Genomic DNA, 19,230 nt, shown 5'->3' with positions numbered 1-19,230 from the left:
AACAAAGACCGCTAAATGAAAATGACAAAAAAGATAATTTATTTTATTTGTAAATATTCTCTATCTAGAAACCTTCAAATCTCCATATTTCAACTATTATTTGGTTGATAAAGTATTAAAATAATCTCAACGTTCAATAGAAATAATTGTTTGACACTTGAACATGTCGGATTCGGCTTCTGAGAAACAGTGCAGGACCCAAGAGCGTTACCTGTGGGCCATGGCTTCTCGCCGACTCGCCGTTGGTCACTGCGCGCTGTTCGTCCGTCGCCGCCGACAACCGCGAGAGGGCGGGAGAAGCGCTGCACTTCTGCGAGGGCGGGGCGGGACTCGGGGCGGCGTGTCCGTTCTGCCCCGCGCTCTGATTGGCCTGCGGGTGCACCTGCGACACCTGGGCCGGCGGCGGCGTCTCCTTCTGCGCGCGCAGCGTCTTCAGCCCGGCGCCCCGTCCCGCCGCGCCGCTCTCCCTGGACGCTATGGACGCCACCATGGTCAGGAGGCCGGACGAGCCGCTCAGGGCCGGCGTCCCGTCCGGGTTGCAGCTGCTCCGGGCCAGGGCCAGGGCCTGGGTGTTGCCTAAAGTGCTGGGTCGTGCGCCCACGATCTGGACGGGGATGTGCGGCGCCTGGTGGGAGGAAGAGGAGGAGGAGCCCGTGGAGGTGGGCGGCGCCGGCAGGATCGGGGGAGGGTTCCGGGAGGGCAGCTGCAGCGGGAGTCTCAGGCCCTGGAGGGTCTTGGGCTGGATCGGGACGGGCCCGTTGCCGGATTTGTCCGAACCCGACGCGCCTTTCTGCAGCGGCTGGCGAGCGTGGAGCTGGGCGGAGAGGAGGTGCGGCCCGTCGCCTGCAGCAACACAAATCCGTCAGCATTTTGTGAGAACGAGAAGAAAAATAATACACATTTTTAAAAACACAACTTTGACGCGTTTCTTGTGTCATTTTGGGGCGATTCCTGCTCCGTCTGGAACGTAAACGCTGCAGCTTTGTGTCGTCTGTGTCAAGTCCAGATCACGATTATTTCAATACTAAATAAGTCCAGTTGATGATTAATCGTTGAATAACTCGTTTCAGCCCCAAACTGGTCTTTTACAGTGCGTTTCTAGACACTTGAAGTTGGTTTTAGAGCTGTATTTAAGTAAACTTTTGATTTAAATGGTTGCACTTAATCCCAAATCCTAAAATTTGTACACAATTTCAACAAAATGTCCTGACTTGATACGCCCCCTATCTCCGCCCACTCCTCTATATTTCCTGCAAACTCTGTCTCAATCCCATGTAAATGACAATTCTCTGCTTATTACGGCGAAACGTAGCAAGTTTTTAACAAAATGAAATGAATATTGTGGCTCAGAATTCACTAAATAATATAAAACGATGATCTGCTTATGTAATAGTTTATCAGGGCCTGAAAAATGTATAATATGTCTAATATGTCTCCTTTATGACCATACAAATTCCAAAAACCTTTAAAGAAGACAAACTGGTGACAGAGAACACCAGCTACTAGAAAGGTTCCGTAGTGACTCTTTAAAATATCTAGAGTACACGCTGGGAGAAGTATTACAATTTGTGTCTTAATAGGATTTGGTTCAAAGTTCAGATTTCTCTAATAAAAGAATCAAGATGCATTTCCGAACACGTTTGTACAGATTTAAACTACGGCGTTGACAGTTTTTATGCAGGAGACAATGTCCGGCTTTGAGATTTAGTACCGTATTTTCCAGACTAAAAGTCGCACCTTTTTTTTTTCACAGTTTTGGCCGTGGTGCAACTTTTATGTGATATTATACATTATTTTTACACTGACAACCACAAGAGGGCGCTCTAGGCTCTAAGCGACGCAGAAGAAGAATCTGCACTTCCTCTTCCTCTGGAGTTTGTGGAGTTGTTTAGAAGTGACACAGAGGAAGAAGAATTCAGTGGATTTAGTGATTTGGGGTAAAACTGATGCTTTGCTAAACTTGTTAGCATGTTCTTTATGCTATAGTTATCTGAATAACTGTTCATATGTTACGTTAACATACCAGACACTTACCACAGTTCTGTCTGTGCCTCATGTAGCTGAAGGTGTTAGCGTTAGCATACGTCATGTAGATGAAGGTGTTAGCGTTAGCATACGTCATGTAGCTGAAGGTGTTAGTGTTAGCATACGTCATGTAGCTGAAGGTGTTAGCGTTAGCATACGTCATGTAGCTGAAGGTGTTAGCATTAGCATATGTCATGTAGCTGAATGTGTTAGCGTTAGCATACGTCATGTAGCTGAAGGTGTTAGTGTTAGCATACGTCATGTAGCTGAAGGTGTTAGCGTTAGCATACGTCATGTAGCTGAAGGTGTTAGCGTTAGCATACGGCATGTAGCTGAAGGTGTTAGCGTTAGCATACGTCATGTAGCTGAAGGTGTTAGCGTTAGCATACGGCATGTAGCTGAAGGTGTTAGCGTTAGCATACGTCATGTAGCTGAAGTTGTTTGCGTTAGCATACGTCATGTAGCTGAAGGTGTTAGCGTTAGCATACGTCATATAGCTGAAGGTGTTAGCGTTAGCATACGTCATGTAGCTGAAGGTGTTAGCATTAGCATACGTCATGCAGCTGAAGGTGTTAGCGTTAGCATACGTCATATAGCTGAAGGTGTTAGCGTTAGCATACGTCATGTAGCTGAAGGTGTTAGCATTAGCATACGTCATGTAGCTGAAGGTGTTAGCGTTAGCATACGTCATGTAGCTGAAGGTGTTTGCGTTAGCATACGTACACCTATTCACCATGTTCTCTCATCTGTTATTATTTTAAACTGTATTTCAAGAGGAAATGTTTGTTCTTGGATTTTATCAAATAAAATAAATTTTAAAAAAGTGAATTATTTATGTTTTTTTCTTCTCTATTATGCATTTTTTTAGCCGGTGCGACTTATACTCCGGGAAAATACGGTAATTGCGTCCGTTCCGATTGCGATTTCGATTGCGGTTACGGTCGCCTCTCCAACATTTGCTTGGTCTGTACCCGACTTCTGCAGCGGCTGCACCACCAGCGTCTGCGCGTTCACCGCCGGTTTGATGGTGGCCTTGTATCCGTGCGTCTGCGAGCCGGAGGTCTGGACCAGGATGTGGGCGGCGGCCGGGCCGGACGAGGCGAGGGTCCGCGGGCCGTGGAGCAGCAGCTGGGACAGGGGGATGGACGAGGCGGACGACGAGGACGACGAGCCCGCGGTGGAGGAGGACGTCGTCTGGGCTTTGAGGCTGTTGGGCGCCGGGTATGTGGGGATCTTGATGTGCGACTGGACGGGTTTGGACGGCGACTGCGGCATCGGCTGGTGGGACGGCTGCACCAGCGAGAACGGAGCTGGAAGAGGAGGGAAAGAGGCGTGAATTCAACTGATGCGTCTTCTCCCCGCTCAATCGTTCATCTAAGGACCCGCGTTTCTATTGCCTTTAAAATCTATAACATTTGCTTCGAGTAAATTTACAAAACCGCACAATGAAAAAAATAACCTCAGGACTCAGCTGGAAAATAGACACATTTAAAAAACGATGGACAAAATGGGCCAAATATTCTGCACTTAATATGCACTTCCCCCCTTATTTTCTACTTTTATTCTTTTACTTAGCTTATGGTCTTGCTCGTTCTTTGCCTCTTTTTTTTGAATTTTTTTATTTCGTTGTATTTCATTGTATTTTATTCATTTTTTATATTTATTCATTTTTATTTATTTTATGTATTTATTTTATGTATTTATTTTACATATTTTATGTATTTATTTAATATATTTTATGTATTTATTTAATATATTTAATATATTTTATTTATTGTATTTATTCTTTATCTATTTTTCTATTTATTTTATGATGATGCTTTTCTGTGGTGTCGTTGCTCTGTTGTTTTTGTTCTATGTTCTAATAAAAAACACATAAATAAAAAACTTCCCTCAGTAACCAGCAGGGTAAAGTACACGCTAAAAGTCGGTAAATGAAAGAGAAATGGGGCGCGGTTATGAGGTCCCTAAATGTCAGAGCTCTTCAATGTGATTTTACGCATTCAAGTTCAGCATTCTATTGAAAAAAAGTCCAAAACAATCCAGCGCAGTCAAGTTTTTTTTTTGTTAATAGAATGTAAAAACGTTTAAATATTAAATAAGCCCTAAAGTTCACGTTTAGATGTTTTCATGTCTCACCAGAGTCTCCTCTTTCCGGTGCTTCAGTTTTGACCCCCACAGCCTTTGGAGCACTTCGAATGGCTAAATTCTGGGCCTAAAATGAAGGACAAAATGACAAAAAAAGGACACAAAATGACGTTTAGTTTTTACACGAGACGCATTCTCAAACGTAACATTTCCTCATTAGAGTCGGCTCTTTCCTCACCTGCTCATTGTCCTGTGCGTGCGCGTTCGCTTCCTGGTTCTGCTGCTGAGGCGGCGGTTGCTGGGCGACGGTCGCTACGGTTGCGGTTGCCGTGGAGCTGGGCATGAAGATGAGCTGAGGAGAGATGGGCGCACGCAGCGACCGGTTCACCTGGAACACAGGGCGCTCACTCAAATGTGCAATAATGACACACAGTGATGTCGTCCGAGCGCGCGGGGGGCCGGGGGGACTCCACCCGGGAAATGGTCTGTAAACGCCCTTATTTTGCTGTGTTTTTGTTACCGTATTTCCCGGACTATAAGTCGCATTTTTGGGGAAAAGTATTTGAAGGAATCCAAGACCAAGAACAGACATTTGATCTTGAAATGTAGTTTAAAATAATAACAGATGAGAGAAGATGGTGAATAGGTGTACGTATGCTAACGCTAACACCTTCAGCTACATGACGTATGCTAACGCTAACACCTTCGGCTACATGACGTATGCTAATGCTAACACCTTCAGCTACATGACGTATGCTAACACTAACACCTTCAGCTACATGACGTATGCTAATGCTAACACCTTCAGCTACATGACGTATGCTAACGCTAACACCTTCAGCTACATGACATATGCTAATGCTAACACCTTCAGCTACATGAGGCACAGACAGAACTGTGGTAAGTGTCTGGTATGTTAACGTAACATATGAACAGTTATTCAGATAACTATAGCATAAAGAACATGCTAACAAGTTTAGCAAAGCATCAGTTTTACCCCAAATCACTAAATCCACTGAATTCTTCTTCCTCTGTGTCACTTCTAAACAACTCCACAAACTCCAGAGGAAGAGGAAGTGCAGATTCTTCTTCTGCGTCGCTTAGAGCCTAGAGCGCCATCTTGTGGTTGTGTGAAAATAACGAATAATATCACATATAAGTCGCACCCCGGCCAAAACTATGAAAAGAAGTGCGATTTATAGTCCGGAAAATACGGTATTCTCTTTTACAGTTGGTGGGTGAGACTTCCTCTGTCAGATCAGATTCAAATCACTGCATCAAACCGCTCAGGACCAGAACCATGTGTCCTTTTCTTCAGCTCGTCGATGCAGATAACATTTTGTGTCGGGGCCCTCGTGTCGGGGCCCTCGTGTCGGGGCCCTCGTGTCGGGGCCCTGGTGTCGGGGCCCTGGTGTCGGGGCCCTGGTGTCGGGGCCCTCGTGGAGCGTCTACGTTCGTGAAGCCCTGAGATTGCAATAAGCGCTGGAGGAACCGTTCAAAGGTCTTGGACTCCTTACGAATAACGACGAGACTTGATGATGCGGCCCGCGATGACGTAAAACTAAAAAGATGCAACGTGTGGGACGGGTGAGCGCCCGCTGACAGTCAGGAGGCCATTTTGTGCGGACACAGCTGACCGCCACGCTAAGCGCCCGCTCCGCTCCTTCCGCCTCGTGTTATAGAATCCAAAACGCACGTCGAGACTGGACCGACGCCGGTTTGACGAAGTTAAAATGGCTCCGTTTCCGGTGGGTGAAAAAACTAACCAACGCCGCACCCGTCCGTTTGTAGCCGGCGGCGTCGATCTTTCGTAGACGCGCCCGTTGCGTCCATTGCGTCCGTGCTCAGTGCAGCGACCGTCTCCTGCCGCTCGGGGGACCACACGCCCCCCGGAGCCGGCACTCGGCCCCCATCGCCGGCCGAGTCGGGACCCCTGGCGCTACTCATCATCGCACGGCATCGATCGCGAACTCAAAACGCTCGAGAAACGCCGACAGAACCGTTATCGATATCGACTTGCAGCGGGTCGGAGGTTCTGCGGTCGGACCCAAAAGTCGAATGGCGAATGACATGTGACGCAGATAAACCGCTGTGATTGGCTCAAAGACAAATTGAATCCTCCCTTAAAAGTGTTGCGTAAGACTCACCCTCAGGTACATCTGGCCCTGTCCTCCGGCGGCGCCGCTGAACAGCACCGATTGGCTGATGGTCGACGTCGCCGAGGCGTTGATCGGTCGGCTGCTGCTGCTGGGGGCCGAGCCGGATCCGGACGTGGCGCCGGCCTAGAAGCAAACGGTCAAACGCGACGGTGTTAGACTGTGGAAACGGTCGGGTTTGTACATGGAGAGCTGAGATGTTCTGGAGGACGTACAGCGCTGGTGCTGGTGGTCAGGGGGGCGGAGCCGCTGCTGGACGGACTCGACTGGCGGCTCGCGGCTAATGTCGCCTGGAGGGGAGATTATAACCCGTTTAGATTGAAAATGACATGTTTTCAGTGCATTCTTCTTCTTGTGTCTGACTGCATCCTGTCTGAGGTCACTCCCCCTCAGTGCTCCAGGCCGAGCCCAGTCCGACAGCTCGTTAGGGCAGTGGGCGGAGTTTAGTCTCACTTTAAAGTATAAATTACGTTGAGACACCGGTCTGCACCTCTACATCGCTTTATCATGTATTTATGCAATGCAGAGGGTTTGGATAATGTCAGATGTTTATGAAGTGGAAATATAATAAGAGTGCTGTGCGTCGATAAACAGGAAACAGCTGATGCTAACGTGCGCTAGCTGTGTTATGCTAAGTTTGTCCATTCGTTCCTCTTTCTCCAGGACCAGGTCGTGGAGGCCCAGACTTCCCTCACCCCAGACACCCAGCCACTTCCTCCAGCTCAGGATCCTGAGGCGCGGAGGAGCAGCGTCTCTACCACGAGCTCCCCCGGTGTGACTGAGCTCCTCCCCCTTTCTCGAAGGGACCGCCCAGCCACAACATAGGTAGAGTAGAGAGTAGAAGGTAGATTGAGCAAACAGGTGGGAAATATGGTGGTTCTGACCAGAGACGGGCAGCGTGTGGTGAGAAATGATTATTTTCATGTTTTTGCCATTTCGTTTTCACTTGAGTCTTCTTTCTTATCCAATCATCTTGCTCTAAAGCTCTAAAGCTCTCAGGGTCCACATCGGGTCCTTAAACAGGTCAGTACTGTACAATAATTCAGCATGAATGGATGTCATAAAGTATATTTAATACACTTAAATAATCCCCTTCACCTTGACCTGTTGCACGGCCGCCAGGTTCTGCAGCTGAGCGTTGTTGATCTGCTGCTGGAGCATGAGCTGCTGGAAATACTGCGCCGCGTTGGGCTGTCGCTGTAACGCCTGCAGCGCCTGAGGAAGAGGAAATACAGTTATAACACGAGTTATTACACATGAGTCGCTGTAACGCCTGCAGCGCCTGAGGAAGAGGAAATACAGTTATAACACGAGTTATTACACATGAGTCGCTGTAACGCCTGCAGCGCCTGAGGAAGAGGAAATACAGTTATAACACGAGTTATTACACATGAGTCGCTGTAACGCCTGCAGCGCCTGAGGAAGAGGAAATACAGTTATAACACGAGTTATTACACATGAGTCGCTGTAACGCCTGCAGCGCCTGAGGAAGAGGAAATACAGTTATAACACGAGTTATTACACATGAGTCGCTGTAACGCCTGCAGCGCCTGAGGAAGAGGAAATACAGTTATAACACGAGTTATTACACATGAGTCGCTGTAACGCCTGCAGCGCCTGAGGAAGAGGAAATACAGTTATAACACGAGTTATTACACATGAGTCGCTGTAACGCCTGCAGCGCCTGAGGAAGAGGAAATACAGTTATAACACGAGTTATTACACATGAGTCGCTGTAACGCCTGCAGCGCCTGAGGAAGAGGAAATACAGTTATAACACGAGTTATTACACATGAGTCGCTGTAACGCCTGCAGCGCCTGAGGAAGAGGAAATACAGTTATAACACGAGTTATTACACATGAGTCGCTGTAACGCCTGCAGCGCCTGAGGAAGAGGAAATACAGTTATAACACGAGTTATTACACATGAGTCGCTGTAACGCCTGCAGCGCCTGAGGAAGAGGAAATACAGTTATAACACGAGTTATTACACATGAGTCGCTGTAACGCCTGCAGCGCCTGAGGAAGAGGAAATACAGTTATAACACGAGTTATTACATATGAGTCGCTGTAACGCCTGCAGCGCCTGAGGAAGAGGAAATACAGTTATAACACGAGTTATTACACATGAGTCGCTGTAACGCCTGCAGCGCCTGAGGAAGAGGAAATACAGTTATAACACGAGTTATTACACATGAGTCGCTGTAACGCCTGCAGCGCCTGAGGAAGAGGAAATACAGTTATAACACGAGTTATTACACATGAGTCGCTGTAACGCCTGCAGCGCCTGAGGAAGAGGAAATACAGTTATAACACGAGTTATTACACATGAGTCGCTGTAACGCCTGCAGCGCCTGAGGAAGAGGAAATACAGTTATAACACGAGTTATTACACATGAGTCGCTGTAACGCCTGCAGCGCCTGAGGAAGAGGAAATACAGTTATAACACGAGTTATTACACGAGTTATTAAACATGAGTCGCTGTAACGCCTGCAGCGCCTGAGGAAGAGGAAATACAGTTATAACACGAGTTATTACACGAGTTATTAAACATGAGTCGCTGTAATGCCTGCAGCGCCTGAGGAAGAGGAAATACATTTATTACACGAGTTATTACACGAGTTATTACACATGAGTCGCTGTAACGCCTGCAGCGCCTGAGGAAGCGGAAATACAGTTATTACATGAGTTATTACACATGAGTTATTACACACGAGTCGCTGTAACGCCTGCAGCGCCTGAGGAAGCGGAAATAGTTATTACATGAGTTATTACACGAGTTATTAAACATGAGTTGCTGTAACGCCTGCAGCGCCTGAGGAAGCGGAAATACAGTTATTACACGAGTTATTACACACGAGTCGCTGTAACGCCTGCAGCGCCTGAGGAAGCGGAAATACAGTTATTACACAAGTTATTACACATGAGTTGCTGTAACGCCTGCAGCGCCTGAGGAAGTGGAAATACAGTTATTACATGAGTTATTACACGAGTTATTAAACATGAGTTGCTGTAACGCCTGCAGCGCCTGAGGAAGCGGAAATACAGTTATTACACGAGTTATTACACGAGTTATTACACACGAGTCGCTGTAACGCCTGAGGAGGAATAAGACACATATGTCAAGATCTCATATGTTATAACACATGAGTTATAACATATGAGTTATTACATATGTCTGCCCCTGTCGGCTCCCTGTCTGCCCCTGTCTGCTCCTGTCGGCTCACTGTCAGCTCCCTGTCGGCTCCCTGTCGGCCCCTGATGTACGCGCTGCGCCTGGCACTGTAATAAGCATAAGCTGAAGGAGCAGCGTGAGAGTGAGAGGAGCCGACAGAGACAAACGGCTCCCATCGATCCAAAGCCACAGCAGTGGCGGCAGCGGCAGCGGCAGCGGCAGAACCACAGAGTCCAGAGTGTGAATATCAAACATGAAGTGTGTCACATATGATTCATTTGGAAGATTGTTAATGAGAATTAGTGAGAAAAAAGTTAGTCAAGCTGTGAATATTAGAGTTTAAATTGTATGTTCTGTGGATATCCAGACTCAAAGGACCCAGAGTATGCAAAATATACTCTATTGAGCTTTTAACATTGTCATAACTATTTTCATCGTCAAAGGAAAACTGGAGTTGTTTAGCTTCATTCACACTTCATGATCATGTTAATGAGCTCTGAGATCTGAGGTTTGAATAAATCATAACCATAAATCATCAGCGCACTCGTTCTGAGCATTTCTGACATCAAATTACGTTCATTACATTTGCTTGTATTACGTATCATCGTGTTATTATTGTCTTATGGGGAATGCGTTTGTGTTGTTCTCAATGGTCATTTCCTCTGCTGCCAGTGGGTGTCGCTCACGAGCACGTTTAAAGGCCAATAACAACGTAAAAGAGCATAAACACAGACAAACAAAGGGTCAGGGTCCTAAAAGCGCCGGGTGCAGGAGCGTCCCTCACCTGCACGGCCTGGCGCTCATACAGGCTCATGGAGTTCATGGCAGAGGGGCGGGAGCTGGCGCCTGACGCTGCGCTCCCATTGGTCGGCGCTCGCTGCTGGTCCCCATCCGTCTCCATGGCTGCGGAGGAGACAGAGAGGCCAAAGGTTACACGGAGGGTCAAGTGCGGGTGTCAGAGCGGTGACCACCGAGCCACAGGAGGGCGCGGCCAGTCTGAGGAGGTGCGGTCAGTCTGAGGAGGTGCGGTCAGTCTGAGGAGGTGTGGTCAGTCTGAGGAGGTGTGGTCAGTGTGCGGAGGTGTGGTCAGTGTGCGGAGGTGTGGTCAGTCTGAGGAGGTGCGGTCAGTCTGAGGAGGTGCGGTCAGTCTGAGGAGGCGTGGTCAGTCTGAGGAGGTGCGGTCAGTCTGAGGAGGCGCGGTCAGTCTGAGGAGGTGCGGTCAGTCTGAGGAGGCGCGGTCAGTCTGAGGAGGCGCGGTCAGTCTGTGGAGGCGCGGTCAGTCTGCGGAGGTGTGGTCAGTCTGAGGAGGCGCGGTCAGTCTGAGGAGGCGCGGTCAGTCTGTGGAGGCGCGGTCAGTCTGCGGAGGTGTGGTCAGTCTGAGGAGGTGTGGTCAGTCTGAGGAGGTGTGGTCAGTCTGCGGAGGTGTGGTCAGTCTGAGGAGGTGTGGTCAGTCTGAGGAGGTGTGGTCAGTCTGAGGAGGTGTGGTCAGCCTCAGGAAACAACAGCAGCTGATATGTGACCGTATTTTCCGGACTATAAGTCGCAGCAGCCAAAAAATGCACAATAGAGAAGAAAAAAAACATATACAAGTCGCACTGGAGTGTGAAATGCGGTTGCAAGTGTGAAAATAACAAATAATATCACATATACGTCGCTCCGGAGTATAAGTATAAGTATATAAGTATAAATATAAGTGTAAGTCGCACCCAGACCAAAACTATGAAAAAAGGTTGTCCACTTATAGTCCGGAAAATACGGTACTTAGTTCAGACGATGACTCAAACACGTCTGGGCAAACACGATGATGTCGACATGTTGAGCGTTGCATTGTGGGAGGATAATAGAAGATTACGTTAGTCCAACCCACGCCGTCCCAGACTCCGCCCACTCCAACAGCACCAATCACGAGCGGTTCTGGACACGACCTCGTGACCTCGCACCGCTCACACTTCATTTCATGTGATTAACTCTTTATTTTCACAGAGAATAAACCTTTTTCGTGTGTCGCTCGTCTTCATAAACATTATTTAAAGTTTGAGCAGCAGCAGAAGCTTAAACGACACGAGCGTGAAAGAATTCTGCAGCTTTTTGTATCACCCAAATGCAGCGAACGCTTTGGAGCGTTTCCATGGCAGCAGTTTGACCCAGATAAGACACACACACGGTTATAGCGACTATAAAAGGCTTTTGTTAAACTGATATGATCTGATGAAGTCAATGTAACTATTTGTTCAGTTTTGATCATCAAGATGTTCACCAAAAACAGCTCCTTTTTTGTTAATTATTGTTTTTATATTTTAAAATGTGTGTCCAAATGTCCAGTGTTTGTCAATAAAGTTTGTTGAAAAAGGAGCAAAAAATAGCCAAAAATAGCACAAAAAAATAAAACTGAACAAAAAATAAATAGAAAAACAGTCAATAAATGCACCCAAAAAACTATTTGGTCAAAAATAAATACAAATAAAAACTGTAAATAAATGCACCCAAAAAAACTATCTGGTCAAAAAATAAATAGATAAAAAACATATAATAATAAAAAAACAGTAAATAATTGCACCCAAAAAAACAATATGGTCAAACAAACCGTGGAGGGTCAGCAACCCGCTCGTCTCCATGGAGATATGATTTATTTGCCTTGACTTTCCCAGTTAATCTCAGAAGCGTTTGCTCTGACATGGACCTCAATATTATCATTTATGGCCATATTTTCTTTATTTCATGACATCACAATGCATCACATCTGTTTCTTCTGATAATGACATGTCCATCCGTGAGTTCGACCCAAACGCATTCACTGTAGAAGGCTTTTTGTTCAGAATTGGGCCAGTATTTGGGCCAGTATGTGGGCCACAGAAACACGATCTCCCCGCGCTGCACAAACACACATTTCCCTTTAAACCCTGCGCTCCGCTTTTCGGCTCCTGGACGTGTTTTTGTCGCGTTTATTATGGTTACGCGCTAATCTTAAATCAAAACCTCCGCAGTGGGTCATTATCGCGCGGACTCCTCCTCCTCCTCCTCCGCGCGCCGCGTCTGGAGCGACCCAAGCGGCACCGAGGCTCCCAGCGCACCCTCCCCGGCTTTAGCGTCACCTCCCCTGGCCTACAAAGCTCACACACCCGCCTCTGAGACGGAGCCCCGGTGTTAGCCTGTTAGCATTAGCCGCAGCCCCCCGTTAGCCCCCTTTTAGCAGTAGCAGCAGACTGTGCGACTGTGAAGGCTAGAGAGGCCGTTGTCATGGTAACCTGAGGGACATGTCAGCGGCTGGCGGCCATGTTGGGAATGTGAAAAACATAAACTGACAAAGAATACGAGTTTTTAAATTGTAATATTCTGTTAAATACTGCGCTGTTTGGACTTTTTTTATATCTTATTGGTGGAAATCATACAAAAAATGTAATCTTTTGATATTGTGGTTTAATAATGCCACTATCTTTGTTATAAATTGTTTTGTTAATCAATTGTAATATTCTGTTAAATACTGCGCTGTTTGGACTTTTTCATATTTTGGTTATTTTATATTTGTTTTTTTTATTTGTGTTAATTGTGAAAATCCTACTTTTTTATCTTTTCATATTATGGTTTATTAATAATGACACTATCTTTGTTATTATTATTTTTTTTATGCGTTTTACAGTTTGTTTAGTCCAGATAAAGATAACTATTAAAACAATATACCTAAAACAATATTTTAGAGTCAATTAATGGTTGCTGCCCTAAGTTTTATGTTATTAAATCATACTAAGCATTAAGTTTAGGTGCGAGATACATATATTTTTGAAAACATCGCAATTGTTTTGGAAATGTGCAGAATGTTAAATATTGATATCGTCTGTAACTATTTTAAAAGGACCTTAATAACTAAAGGTGTATCACGAGTATAAGTGATATTTCTGCTCTTTTGTGCTAAATGTCATGACACATCCACGTTTTATAATACTTGAACATTTAAAAGTCACATTTAGCACGTTCCTGATGCGTCGTGAAAATATCGTCCGATTATCGTTATGGAGATTGTAATATATAATAGAGTAATAATGAAATAGCCGACACATTGCTGTAAATATAGCCCACCACTAGCATAAACCTAATAATGACCAATAAATATAGTTTAATTACACAGATAAATAAATAAACCAGCGCAGTATTTTTGAGAGAAATAAGACTAATTCAGGAAACAATGTCCCTACAGTAGAATAATATAATAGATTCATGAAAATAACACAGATGAATGCATTTTCTGATCCTTTTTACAATCTTTTTCCGTTACAGTCGCAAGATGGCCGCTGCGATTGCCACGGCAACAGAATCCCGTTGTCTCTCTAGCCGTCATGACATTTATCGGGACCCATGCTAACACCGAGGTCTGCTCCGAGCTCTTACCGACGCTGGGGCGCCTCTCCTCGGGCAGCGGCGGGCCGGTTGCTGCCTCCCCGCGGTTCCGCCTCCGCTCGGGTCTCGGTGCCGCGGGACGAGGGCCTGATGCGGCGGGAGGTTCGGCTCCACGGGACGGTCCGAGGCAGACGCGGCGGCGGCGGCTTCGGTGTTTGGCATAAATCTGCAGCTGATGTTGTGGCAGAGGTAAACGCCTCCTGGTGGTGGGCTGCCTTTTCCGGCGCGACGGGATGACGAGCGGCCCGTGCATCTGACCACCTGACCACCTGACCATCTGACAACTGCCCCGTGCATCTGACCACCTGACCATCTGACCACCTGACCATCTGACAACTGCCCCGTCCATCTGACCACCTGACCATCTGACCACCTGACCATCTGACAACTGCCCCGTCCATCTGACCATCTGACCATCTGACCATCTGACCACCTGACCATCTGACCACCTGACCACCTGACCACCTGACCACCTGACCATCTGACCACCTGACCACCTGACCATCTGACCACCTGACCATCTGACCACCTGACCATCTGACAACTGCCCCGTCCATCTGACCACCTGACCATCTGACCACCTGACCATCTGACAACTGCCCCGTCCATCTGACCATCTGACCATCTGACCATCTGACCACCTGACCATCTGACCACCTGACCACCTGACCACCTGACCACCTGACCATCTGACCACCTGACCACCTGACCATCTGACCACCTGACCATCTGACCATCTGACCATCTGACCATCTGACCACCTGACCATCTGACCACCTGACCATCTGACAACTGCCCCGTCCATCTGACCATCTGACCATCTGACCATCTGACCATCTGACCACCTGACCATCTGACCACCTGACCACCTGACCACCTGACCACCTGACCATCTGACCACCTGACCACCTGACCATCTGACCACCTGACCATCTGACCATCTGACCATCTGACAACTGCCCCGTGCATCTGACCACCTGACCATCTGACCACCTGACCATCTGACAACTGCCCCGTCCATCTGACCATCTGACCACCTGACCATCTGACCACCTGACCACCTGACCATCTGACCATCTGACCACCTGACAACTGCCCCGTCCATCTGACCGTCTGAACATTTGACCACCTGACCACCTGAACATTTGACCATCTGACCACTGCCCCGTCCATCTGACCATCTGACCACTGCCCCTTCTATCTGACCATCTGAACATTTGACCACCTGAACATTTGACCATCTGACCACCTGAACATTTGACTATCTGACCACCTGAACATTTGACCATCTGACCACTGCCCCGTCCATCTGACCATCTGACCACTGCCCCTTCTATCTGACCATCTGAACATTTGACCACCTGACCACTGCCCCGTCCAGCTGACCATCTGAACATTTGACCATCTGACCACTGCCCCTTCTATCTGACCATCTGAACATTTGACCACCTGAACATTTGACCACCTGACCACTGCCCCGTCCAGCTGACCATCTGAACATTTGACCACCTGAACATTTGACCACCTGACCACTGCCCCGTCCAGCTGACCATCTGAACATTTGACCACCTGAACATTTGACCACCTGACCACTGCCCCGTCCAGCTGACCATCTGAACATTTGACCACCTGAACATTTGACCACCTGACCACTGCCCCGTCCAGCTGACCATCTGAACATTTGACCATCTGACCAGTGCCCTGCCCATCTGAACATCTGACCACTGCCTCATAAACATAACCATGTGATATAACATAAGTAGGACAGGTCAGTCGTGGACTTCATAACTTAGATTTCTACGATAAAAAACACGGCTTAATAAAAACATGTTTCCACTCGTGTTTGTGCTCATGTGTAAATCATAATTAAAGCTCGTTCACGAGGTCGTTCCAGGTTCAAAGTTCACGTTTAAAAGTGACACATCATCAACGTCGACATAAATGAGCTTTAAAACTTCCTTCAGTGGCGTTTCCTCGTCATTAGTTGTAATTTATTCATTTACGCTTGTTTGACGTTTGAATAATCCTGTGTCGTCCTGCAACTGAAGCTGGAGCCACCGAAAATCCCTGTTTTCACCCACCACCTAGCCCCGCCCACGTCCTTGTACGTCGCTGTGATTATTTTAAAACTGTTCTATTAAAACAAAAACATAGAAATGACAATCCACAGTTTGTAGCGGTGAAACGTCACTGAAGGGGCGGGGCTTGTCAGTTTGGAACAGGAAGTCGATGGACGTGTTTCTGTTCTGAAGTCGTTTTAGATCAATAATGGTTTAAAATACATGACATGTAAAGACATTATTGACTTACTTTAGGTTAAAGTTCAGTTACAGCCTCCTGAAACGAGCATACGTCCCCTTTAATGTCCCTTTACTTTTATTCATGTTTTCAATTTGTTGTAAAAAAATAATAATAATCATTTACTATAATAAATACTATTAATTCTAATAATATGTATATTACTCCTAAATACTACTATTAATAATATAATAATAATAATAACAACAAATATAGCCGCAAGCGGCAATGATCGGCCCTCGCCACGCCGCCGCCGCCGCCACGCTGCAAGAGGAGGGGGCGTGGCTAACGCGCCCCAATTGTCCTTTTATTACATCTACTGCTGAATCTGTGACGCTGTCACATCTTCTCCCCTTTGTTTTACCATCAAAAAGCAATTTTATTTTGAATTCTTGGCAAAATGTGCGGCTTTGCCGCACAGACACCGTGACTCTTTGAATAAAAATGTGGATAACTTTTGATGGTCCACCCCTGAAGATGAGTCTCACCAAATTTCAGGTTAATATGTCTAACGCCCTAAGAGGAGTTCGTGAAAGTCTAAAGTGTAAACATGTTCTGGCGATTTCCCCATTGGAACAACATGGGAGGTTTTGGTCATTGCTACGGCAACGCCATAACAATTATGACATGGGTCTCATTAACTTTTTTGATGGGGATGCTAAAATTGAGTTGTGTGCCAAATTTCATATAATTTCGCAAAACTAAACATTTAACCTCCATATAAAATCTGTAGGGGGCGCTGTGGTGCCAAATTCATTTATTTCACTTCAAGTACGTTTAGCGCAAAGAGTTTAACAACTGATTCTAATTTGACGCAATTCGGACTTTATCTGCGCAAACGGCAGAAATTTTAAATTTGGGAGATTTCTGAAATTCTAGCTAAAGTTTGCGGCTTCGCCGCACAGAGACCGTGAGAGGCATCAATGTAATTTGAATAACTTTTGATGTCCCACTCCTCAGTAGCATTTTCACCAAATTTCAGCTTTTTAGGGCCAACGCCCTGGGAGGAGTTCGTAAAAGTACAACGTTTGGAAAAACTACAGAGTCATGCTTAGCCATTTTTGAACCAATATGGCCGACATTTGGTTGGGCGGACGGCGTTGCCATAATAATATTTTTTACTTCTCTTGTCACCATCTACCTCTGCGCCAAATTTCATGATTTTACGATCAGATTTTTTTTGGGTCATTTCCTATCTCTCAATGCATTTTTGGTACATTTGGGGGCGCTGACGCACCAATTTTTTTTATTTTACAAAAGCGAAATAGCCAGAATGTAGAGAGGCACGATTTTTAGAGGTGTGCAAATTTTTGTGACTTTTCGTCAATGTTCACTGGGTGAAAAATAGGGGGGGTTGGTCCCGAGAAGAAAGAAAGAAGAAAGAAAGAATAATATTCCGATGCGAAAACAATGTTTCTCATTTTTCAAATATCATAAACTATACATTTTCGGAAAGCGCTTTCCTACCTCATGGTGTGGGTCCCTGGTCACTGACGGGTACTTTTGTTAATTTTGAGTGGGCTCCGCCCACTTTGTGTTTTTGGCCCTCTATACAGTAATAATGTTCAATTTTTGCATTACATGCTTATATGCACGGAACATGCAAGAGATGGGGAACGTATTCGTGAGCTACTTAGCGCAAATGAGTGCTTTATAAGGGGATCCCAATGTAAAGTGCTCGTTTAGTGCGAACTTTTGCACGGGCTTCACCCGTTTACAACGGTAATGTTCCATTTTCCTACTACTAATTAGTATGCACGGGGCGTGTGTGAGTGAAGGAGTGCGTTGGTGAGTGTTTGGAAGTGGGCGAGCGCTTCGCGCTCGATTTCGTGCGCACTACGTGCGCACTTTCGCAGCCGTGCTTCGCACGGCCTTACGAGATTAATAGGCCTCTCGCCAGCTTGTGGCGCTCGGGCCTAATAACAGCAATATAATAATAATAATAATAGATAAATTAAAGCCTAGTGCATGAGCAGGATTAGCACTTTTTAGCGCCGCTCGTACATATCACAGACGCTTATCGACCGTCGCATTCTCTGGATTCTAAACAATCGACATGAATAACACCACATCAGTCGATTCATTCATTTAAATCTATTAAAGCGGGAAAAGTTGAAAGCAGTTTCTGTGAACGCCATCTAGTGTTCGGACGTGCAAACACAGAGCTGACCCTCACACACTTGCACTTTTACTCACGTCACCGTCGCGTCCGGGCGTCCCCGCTTCTGGGGCGTCGCCGCGTGCGTAACTACGTCCGCTTCCTCCGCGTGTGCAAAGACCATTAACACACACGCGTTATAACATGATCATTACTTTATTCAACACATTTTCACGTACGATACAAACACGAAGCGTCCGGAGCACTTCACCGCTCACACGACTGTTTCATTTGTACATATTCTATTTACAGTGACTATCAGCTCGTGTATTAGACGCGGCACGTGGAGGGTAACAGTCGGCGCGGGGCAGTCGTAGGCACGGTAACGGTCGGCGTGGCGATCGGCAAGCAGACGTCAGATCACGTGTGAAGCCGGCGCGATCGTAGCACGTTTGATTCCACTAAATACAGATGATTTGTCTGGAGGACCTCGTAAACCATGAAACTGTGTGTGTCACGTCTTCCTCGGCTTTTACCAACCGGGACGAGACGTTTACTGACCGGATTAAACCCCGAATTATCTAAATTGTTATCAATATTTGGAGCTTTCACCGCATCAGAGTCGGGGCTAAACCAGAAGCTAAACCTGGACTAGATCAGGACTAAAACAGGCTCAAATTACGATCAAATGAAGTTCAGTTTTGAGAGTTTTGTGTGTTTCTAAAGCGCTCGCTGGGATTTTGCTTGACTATTTAACACGTTTGTTGACCATCACCGATTGTTTTGGATATTTCAGTGGCACCGGAGATCCTGTTATTGTGTTTTATGTGTTTTCCCCCTGCATAAATGTGTAAAATGTTACTTTTCTTAGGGTTATTTTGTCTGGCTGGTTCCTCCTTTCAGAGCATAAAGATAATTTGCGTTTTTTATTTGTTTGTTTTGTGCATTTTTTCATTTCCCATGAAGCCCTGGAGATATTGTTGTGTCGCGCAGTCGC

The 19,230-nt window shown here is 46.3% G+C and overlaps 1 protein-coding gene across 1 annotated transcript in view; it reads right to left on the bottom strand.

Annotated features, from left to right (window-relative positions):
* Window positions 1-13,972, bottom strand: part of LOC140362191 (polyhomeotic-like protein 1) — a 29,668-nt gene extending 15,696 nt beyond the window's left edge. Inside the window, exons 1-8 of the mRNA XM_072448260.1 lie at window positions 13,829-13,972; window positions 10,230-10,348; window positions 7,368-7,484; window positions 6,261-6,395; window positions 4,352-4,501; window positions 4,165-4,240; window positions 2,997-3,335; window positions 212-843 (exon numbers count right to left, since the gene is read on the bottom strand). Of these exons, the coding sequence (XP_072304361.1) occupies window positions 212-843; window positions 2,997-3,335; window positions 4,165-4,240; window positions 4,352-4,501; window positions 6,261-6,395; window positions 7,368-7,484; window positions 10,230-10,346 (1,566 nt within the window). The 5' untranslated portion in view covers window positions 10,347-10,348; window positions 13,829-13,972. The remainder of the gene's footprint in view (window positions 1-211; window positions 844-2,996; window positions 3,336-4,164; window positions 4,241-4,351; window positions 4,502-6,260; window positions 6,396-7,367; window positions 7,485-10,229; window positions 10,349-13,828) is intronic.
* Window positions 13,973-19,230: the final 5,258 nt, after the last annotated feature.

This window comes from Eucyclogobius newberryi, unplaced genomic scaffold (assembly GCF_026437365.1).
Source record: "Eucyclogobius newberryi isolate DKJ021-1_F unplaced genomic scaffold, fEucNew1.0.hap1 SCAF_16, whole genome shotgun sequence".
Taxonomy (NCBI): Eukaryota; Metazoa; Chordata; class Actinopteri; order Gobiiformes; family Gobiidae; genus Eucyclogobius; species Eucyclogobius newberryi.
Note: the sequence above shows the minus strand (reverse complement) of the source record. Positions and strands in the feature narration are given on the sequence as shown.